The sequence below is a fragment of the Piliocolobus tephrosceles genome, unplaced genomic scaffold (genome assembly GCF_002776525.5).
Source record: "Piliocolobus tephrosceles isolate RC106 unplaced genomic scaffold, ASM277652v3 unscaffolded_21105, whole genome shotgun sequence".
Classification (NCBI taxonomy): domain Eukaryota; kingdom Metazoa; phylum Chordata; class Mammalia; order Primates; family Cercopithecidae; genus Piliocolobus; species Piliocolobus tephrosceles.
In genome coordinates this window covers 1-8333 of record NW_022303317.1, presented here as the reverse complement: position 1 = coordinate 8333, position 8333 = coordinate 1, and the positions used below count along the sequence as shown (strand labels likewise).

General features: G+C 65.8%; 1 protein-coding gene across 1 annotated transcript in view; it reads right to left on the bottom strand.

Moving 5' to 3' along the window:
* Positions 1-3337, bottom strand: part of LOC113221142 (laminin subunit alpha-5-like) — a gene marked incomplete at both ends in the record, with an annotated part of 4668 nt that extends 1331 nt beyond the window's left edge. The window contains 3 exons of the mRNA XM_026450499.1: positions 270-388; positions 1181-1298; positions 3231-3337. Of these exons, the coding sequence (XP_026306284.1) occupies positions 270-388; positions 1181-1298; positions 3231-3337 (344 nt within the window). The remainder of the gene's footprint in view (positions 1-269; positions 389-1180; positions 1299-3230) is intronic.
* Between the last annotated feature and the right edge of the window lie 4996 nt (positions 3338-8333).

The following is an 8333-nucleotide window of genomic DNA, read 5'->3' as shown; positions in this document are numbered from 1 at the left end:
TTCTCCAGCCCCGCACCGCGCTGCCCTTCCCGGGCCCACCTCTCCGTTCTCCAGCCCCGCACCGCGCTGCCCTTCCCGGGCCCACCTCTCCGTTCTCCAGCCCCGCACCGCGCTGCCCTTCCCGGGCCCACCTCTCCCTTCTCCAGCCCCGCACCGCGCTGCCCTTCCCGGGCCCACCTCTCCGTTCTCCAGCCCCGCACCGCGCTGCCCTTCCCGGGCCCACCTCTCCGTTCTCCAGCCCCGCACCGCGCTGCCCTTCCCGGGCCCACCTCTCCGTTCTCCAGGGGCACGATGCGCGAGTACTCGGTGGTGCAGATGGCCGCGTCGTCCCGTGTGATGCGTTCCAGAGTCTGTGGCCCAAACCGCTCCAGACAGTCCCTCTTGGAGGCTGGGGGAATGGCGGGAGGGGAGGGCGCTGGATCACCGGGAAAGCCTGGGCCCCCGCAGTGCCCCGGGCCCCTTGACGTCTCTGGGCCTCGCCACCGAGGCTCCCACAGGCCAAGAGGCCGTGTGACAGAGACCACAGCTCGCTGGCTGAGGGGGCCTGACCCGTCGGACTGCACTGCCCCCCACCGCTCTGCCTGGCATGCTTTGAGAGCGAGTGACCCCCTCAGTGACCATCCTCACTCCCTTCCTTGGGGACAGACGCCGACTGCCCATCACTGACCTGCCCCGCCCCCCCCATCCTCAGGCCAGGGAATTTTGGGTGACACGTGACCAGGCCTGCCAGCACTCATTCCCACCAGCATGACTGGTCAGGGTGGCACAGGGCCAAGGACGGCCAGCGTATGGGTGCTCGGACAGCAGTACTCCCGACACAGGTGGCTGAGCTGGCAGGAAGTGAGGTGGGAGCTGGCAGGAAGTGAGGTGGGAGCTGTCAGGGCCCTTCTGTCACCCCAGGGAGCAGCCAACCCATGAAGTCATCCGGAGGCAGCCAAGAGATGGCACTGGAGATTCCTGGCGCCGTAGCCCGTGGACCCAGCTGTGCCCGACGCCAAGGACAGAAGCCAAAAAATCCCCATGAGCCTTCAAGTCCTTGTCTGACAGTCATGACCACAGCAGCTGGGTGTGAGGGCAGGGCTGGGCGTTCGGAGACCTTCAGAAGCCTAGTCATGGAGGGCCTGCCCAGGGACCGCCCCCCCCGCCTCGCCCCCCAGGCCCCGTGGTGGCAGAGACTCACAGGCAAAGAACTGCCAGGGCTGGTAGGTGCGGCCGAAGTCCATGGACCGCTCCAGCACCCAGAGGTCCGGCCGGGGTGAGTTGGCAAACTTGATGAGGACGTAGGCCACGTGGAAGACCTGCGGGCCGAGAGGGCGTCAGGGCAGCCAGGAGCACCTGGATTCCCATGCTGTCAGGGGCCTGGCTCATTTTCTGCCCCTCAGGTGAGGCCACAGCAGGGGATGTGGCACCCTCGCCACACAGGGGGCAACTCTGGGTTTGCCCGCGTGGGGCAGACGAACCCAGGGGAGAGGCTCCCCAGGGATGGAGATGAGCCCCCGGGAACCAGCCCTCCTGGAAGGGCGCCCCGCCTGTGCTCAGGACCAATCACTGCCTCCTCCCCTGCCCTGCTGCAGGAGCCTGGGGTTCCCCATGGTCCTGCAAGCTCTGTGGCTGCAGATGGAGCAAGCTGGGGAGTGGCCTACCTACGGCCCAGGCAGGGACTGGCCAGGGTGGAGGCAGAAACACACCCCAATGTCCCCACAGCCCTCATGTCCAGCCAGGCCCGGTGGCCAGACAGTGGTCCCCACCACCAGGCAGGTCCAAAGGTCTAACCCCCTAGTCCCTCTGACAGGTCAGCTGCTCCTAGGATGGGGCCCCTGCCGCCACCTCACGCCGGGCACCCCTCCCCCAGGCTCCGCTCACTCCCCTGCTGACCAGCCCATAGCCAGGGGCCCACTGAGCCCCCGGGGACCCGGCTGCAGGGAGCAAGCGGGGCTCAGCCTTGCAGGCAGGGGGCCCTCTGGAAGCTGAGCCTGCCTCGGAGACTCCACCAGCCCAGGCACTAGGGCGGTAGCTCTGCTGTGGCCCTGTGAGTGTCAAGGGCAGCCCTGACCAGGGCAGAGGAAAGCTGCTCCTTCCCAGGCCCCCGAAACCCCAAGACCCTGCCCCAGCCCCCCCCGGCTCTGCCCACTTTCTACACGACCTCCACCAGGGACAGCCCATGTGTCTGTGCCCCAGGGTTGGGGGAGAGCCTGGCTCAGTCTTCACAGGGCGCTTTGTACACCTCCCCAGAGAAGCCTTCCCCGATTGCAGCCCCTCCCCCTAATCCTCAGCTGCGGACACCTCCCCAGGCCCAGGCCTGTCTCTCCGCACAAGCCAGGCTGCTGGCTCCCCTCAGGCCTCTGATAGGCCTGGGCCTCCCTCTCTCCCCTACTCATCCCCCACCACCCTGCCCTCAGGACTCCAGGCCTGAGCCTCCCCTGCCCCCAGCAGACAGTGCTACCCAGCCTCATCTCTGCCCCCACCCAACAATACCCTGGGCCTCCATGCCTCCACCTGGGGGTGCACACACACCCACTGGCCCAACCGTGAAACACCGCGGGGGTGGCTGTTCCATGGACCCAGGCCACAGGCCCCCTCTGAAAAGGTCTCTGGTCCCTAAAACAGCCCATGACCTCATTGGCAAGAGGCTGCACCCAGGAGCAGGGGGGTTCCAGAGGCACACAGGAGGGGGCGGTGCCCAGGCAGCACCCCACCTTCACACTCACGCAAGCCAGGGCTCAGCCCCTGCTGTGGCCAAGTGCTCCCACCCGCCACCACCTCTGAGGGGAGCCCTAGGCTCCCCCTACGTGGGGGCAAAGGAGGGGAAGTGTTTCCAGGCCCTGTCACAAGCCTGGAGGCTCCGAGGGAGGGTGAGCCCCTCTCCAGCCCCTCACACAAAGAGGAAAGGGTTCTCCCACAGATCCCGGGCAGAGGCTCCACAGGGACCTAGCAGGGAGGCGGAAGAAATTCGAACCTCTTCCCCGCCTGTACAAAGAGGCCCAGGTGCTGGGGAGAGAGGCAACGCAGGGACCCACAGCACAGGGGTGGCCTGTCTCAGCCCACACCCCCCTGACAGCCCACAGGGTCCGCGATGGAGACCTTGGGAGACCTCAGTACTCAGCCCAGCTGTTTGCGGGCGGCAGTGGGAACCAGTCCCTCCTCTGCTCACAGGTGGGCCCCCAGGTGGGCCCTGAAAAGGCCAGCAGGCCTCCGAGGGTCACGCCACACCCCAGGGCCACCCACTGCACCTCTTCAGGACCCTGACCCGCCGGTGCCCGCTCCTCTGGAGGGTTTCTCGCCACAGCAGGTGCGCCCGGGAGCAGCTGGGTGCTGCTGGCCAGGTAGGCCTGGGAGCCTAGGGCCCCAAGGGGGAGAGTAGGGTCCCCCAGAGCTGCACGAGACCTACAGTCACCCCACCGGACTGAGCTGGACTGAGAGTGCTGTGAGGCCCCCTGGAAAGACCACAGACTCCTCATCCCTTCAGCCCTTGGGGCACTGGCTGCCCAGACTCCAGGTAGGGGGCAAGGTTCCAGGACTCCAGGCACACCGGGTCCAAATCCCACCCTTCTCGGAGGGCTTGGCATTGCTTCCGAGTCTGCTCGGAGGGGGCTGTGGGAGCCAAGCGCAGCCTTCCAGGGTGGGGGCGGGGCACAGGCCTATTCACCGGCTGCCAGGCTCTGAAGTCATCGTCTACCTCCCTGTGGCTGGGGGCAGGGACACATGCCCTGTCCAGCAGGGAGGGGTCTGAGCCTCCTCAGGGTCAGACCCTATACCCAGCCCCACACCTGGGCCTCAGCAGCCCCTATGGGCCTGACCACAAGCATTCCAGAGAGCCCCAGGCGGGGGCCAGTGGCCCCTGTGCCTGGACAGGGAAGGGTCCGCTCAAGGTGGACGGGGCACGGACACAGGCAGTTCTCGGGGAGCTGGCAGCACAGCCCCTCCCACCAAGAGACTAAAGATCCCGACTGAGCCCCCTGGGAGCCGCCCCCGCTGTTCCCTGAGGGCCTGGAGGCTGCGCTCTCCTCGGGCCCATCCGTCCTTCCCCCCCCCCTTCAGCAGGCCAGGCGCATTTTTCCCAGCTGAGAGCACTTGCACAAATATTGACTCGAAGACACTGATCGGCAGGACGAGGGGGACACAGAAATTTCGCCCTCTCCACCCCTGGGACGCACGGGAAGATCCTGGCCTCCTGTCTGTCCCTCATTCCAACCATCTGTCTGTCACACGGGGGTCCTGGACAGCTGTCCTCGAGGGCCTGGTGGCTGCACAGATGCTCACAGGAAGGGCAGCCCGCACTGGAGGGCTCCCATCTGTCTCTGACCTGGTTGTAGCTCCCAGGGCCACACTGGCCGCCCTTGCCATGACCCGGAGCGAGCGCAGACCCCGGGCTGCAGGACCGCCCTTCCCCCTCCACGCCCTGCTCAGCTCAGCTGCCAGTGCTGACCTTTCCGCTGCTACATAGTTCTGTGCAAAAGGAAAAAAAAATTCTTTTAAAGCAAAAGCCAAACAAAAGCCGCCTGAGTTATTTTTAAAAATCTGGCTATTTTGGGGCAGGCACGTCTCCAGGACAGCAGCCGGACCCGCCTCTCAGCCACTGCACCCCCCAGTCCCCCCATACCCGACCTGACCTGGGAGGGCCGTGGCTCCCAGAGGAGGCCTCTGCCCAGTGACCACTGTCTCACAGGGGGTTGGCGAGAGCCCCAGGAGCACAGGGCCCGGGGCCCAGGCAGGCTCCAGGTTTCAGGGGTTGTGTGGCCCTGGGGCGGACACTTCCCCTCCCTGGGCACAGGGCAGTGGGAAGAGCTGCAGAGAGGGGCATCAGGATAAAATGCCTTTCATGAGGGCATGAAGGCTCGAGCGCCCTGGGAGGGAGGATGCCAGCTGTTCCTGGAGGGCAGGCAGCAGCCACTCCGCAGAAATGCCAAGAGGCCCCCACCAGAGCTGCACCACACGCTGGCGCTCCGAAGGCCGAGCTGCGGAGGGGACTGGGTAGGTGTTGGGGTCTGGGCAGCACGGTGAGGACTACAGAGAAATGCTGGGGGGGCTTTCGGGGGCCCTGGGGATGGCGTGGGGCTGTTGGCCAGCAGCCTCCTGGGCTGAAGCACCCACCTCACCATGGGGTGGGCTGTGGCTGGAACCTCCAGAGGAGGGGAAGGGGTGCTGGTCCTGTGCCCAAACCCAGCTCTGCCCTGGCCCATCTTGGGTTGGGGAGACCAGGGCCAGGCCCAGGTACCCACTGTGCCGGGTGAGGGCCAGTCCAGCCTTCCCCGGCAGCCTGAATCACAGAGGTCTGTGACTCAGCCCAGGCCCTGCAGGAAGAAGGGCGTTGTGCCAATTCCCGGGGCAGGAAAAGTCCCTCCTAGCCCCAGGCATCCGGGCAGGCACCCTGACCACGCCGCTCGGACAGGGCACCGGGGCACCCAGCCCCCTCGATGCCCGGAGTCCAGGGCCAGCCCAGCCCTTGCCCGCTCCTGCCGTGTGCCTGCCCTCAAAGAGACCCCATCTGGATGCACAGATAAGCCCCACAGCAGGGGCGGGGCGGCTCCACCGACACCCAGCGGGGTGAATAAGCACAGTGGCCACACAGCCCATCAGGGGTCCGGAAACACGCCCCACGCAGACACTTCTCCCAGAGGGACGTGGAGTGGAAAAGCCGGGGGTTTCCACAGCAAGCCCACCACTGGGAAGAAGAATAAAAACTCCGAGGCCAGAACCCCGGACTCCAGGGTTGGATGTCGCCGTGCCCAACTACAGATGTCCTAAGCAGGACAGGGAAACTTCCAGGAGTGGGTGGGGGACAGGAGCTCCCCAGCTGGAGGGAGGGCATGGGGTCCCAGCCAGGGGGCTGCCTGCACCTCAACAGAGCTGGGCATGGGGTGGATTCAGTGACCCCAACCACTGCAGTCCAAGCTCAGGGCTCCCTCCCTGCAGCCCGGCTCAGGTCAGGTCAGATGGTCAGCCGGAGACACAGGAAGTGGAGATTATCCCAAGGGGACCCCTCGGCCTGAAACCCAAACAGTTTAGTCTCCACTGAGCTGTATCATCAGAGGCTAATGTGGTGGCTCTTGTTTAGAAACAGAAAACAGGAAGCCTTTGGGGGCCGCCTGGGGTCTAGGTGGATGCTGGGGCATCTCTGTGCCCTGAGTGCCAGGTCTGGCCGTGCAGCCACCAAGAGCAAGCATGGCAGTGGGGGTGCGGGGAGAGGAGCAGACCCAGCCCCACCTTGGCATGGCAGCCCCTTGGGCCACGTCCTCCTTCCAGGACAAGTAGAGGGAGGGTCTTGCTGACTACCCTGTGCCGCGGGGGGGGGAGTGGTGCCTCCCAGGACTCCCGCCATACCCCCAGGGAGCCCCACTCAAGTGGCTGCGTCCGGCCCAGCCAGTGCACCTGTCCCGGCTGCCGAGCTGGGTAACTAGAGCCTAGAGCCTGGCCGCGCTGCACTTCCTGTCCTTCCCTGGACAACCCACTGACCGTCCTGGGGCACTGGCCACATGGCTGAGTGCCCAACCAGGCCCAGGGAGCCAAGCCAGCGGCACCCTGGACCAGAAGGCCTGCCCAGGGCCCCAGCCGGCCAGCCAGAGGGCAGGCAGTCCTGAAGGGTAAGGCAGTCTGGGCGTGCTGGGCCTCCAGCAGGCGTACTCACCCCATTTACAGAGGAGGAACCAGCCTGGGAACCCAGACTCCAGATAGCACGGCCAACCCCACAGTCCTCAAGACCCCAGCACTGGGACCCTGGGCACTCCACACTGGCCCTGACCCTCTCATAACCCCACCTCAGTTTCCCCAAGTGCCTAGGGAAACTCACACTCCGGTGACCAATGACTTTAGCAGAGCTTGGCCTCCTCGTACCCCTACTTGGAGGGGACAGCTGACTGCCTCCCCTCTCCAGCCCTACCCCAGTCCACTCTGCCCTCCCATGGCTCTCTGCCATCCCCAGGGGCACAGGCCCTCACCTGGCACTGCTCACCCCCAACCAATACTAGACTCATGCCCAACTGTCCCCCCATACCCTGCCGGCCCCAGTTCCCCTACACCTTGACCCCCACCTGGTCCTCACCTAGGCCTCCCCATTTGCCCTGCAGCTCTGGGCCTCGGGGGCTGGGACAAAGCCGCTGCCCCACCCGTGGCACCTGCACTGTGGCCTGCTGTGCAGAGGACAAAGCAGAGGCCTCCCTGCAGGAAGGGGGCCCCCCCGCGCGTCCTCACTCCTCATCTGAGGGAGACAGGAGGCATGCCCTCCTCTGCTGGGGAGAGCCCCGCCCCCACGGTTAGACCACCCAAGGACTGAATGGAGAGGGAGGGGACACAGGCCAGAGCCAGCCCCACTCACTCTGCCCAGCTCCTTACAACCTGGGCCTGCTGGGCTAGCATGCTGGTGTAGTGGGCCAAGGGCCTGGATCCTGCAGCAGAGCCAGGCGGTGGGGGCGCTCAAGCCAGGACCTGCTGGCCATGTGCCTGGGCAGTCATCAACGAGCCCACCCTTCCCTGGGCCGGGGGCCTGGGTGTGGTTCTCGGAAGAGGGAGCCTGAGGCCAGTGATGTGACTACTCAGTTCTAGAAGCTTCCGGAGGACGCAAGGAGATACGCAAGAACCCCCTAGAAGGACCCCCCGGGGAAGGTCACGTCTGGAACTCGGAAACTGCCCCCTGAGTCACCAGTGACCAGTGCTGGAGCCTCTTCCTGAGCCCCACCCTTGGAGAGAGAACCCCTCCACGGCTGGGCACAGCAGGACCCAGGCCAGGAGCCCAGCTGGCACTCCGGGGGCCAAGGCTCAGCCACTCCTGGGTGGACACCACAGGGACTAGTCTCCCCTCCCCGGTGCCAGCCCCTGCCCCACCACACAGCAGGGGCGTGAGACCCGAACCGTGATGCAGCCCACCCCGCCCTCCTCAGCCTTCCAGGAGCAGGAAGCCTTCCCGATGCCCAGTGCCAGCCACCCCCACCCCCCTCCCAGGGCATCCGCTCCAGATCCCAGAACAAAGGCTGCTGGCAGCCCGCTGCAGGGGGAGTGCCCGGACCCACCCGCTGCTCAGCCTGGCTTCCTGATGGAAGCCCCGGCCCCGCCCCAGGATCAGCCCTAAAGCCCAGGAAGGACATTTCTCCACCCAACTCCAGGGAGTCCCTGCCCCCACCCCAACCAAGGCTGGCAGCCCCCTGGCCCAGACAGGGGCCTTGGTAGACACATGCACATGGTCAGGAAAGCGGGTGAGAAGAAAGGAAGACGGTGCAGGTGTGGAGGGAGGAAAGAGCAGACGGAGGGATGGACAGATGGAAGCAAGGAAGAAAGGGTGGGTGCTGGATAGGTAGAGGGCTGGGCGGATGGGTAGGGAGTGGGTGGATGGGTGGGTGGAT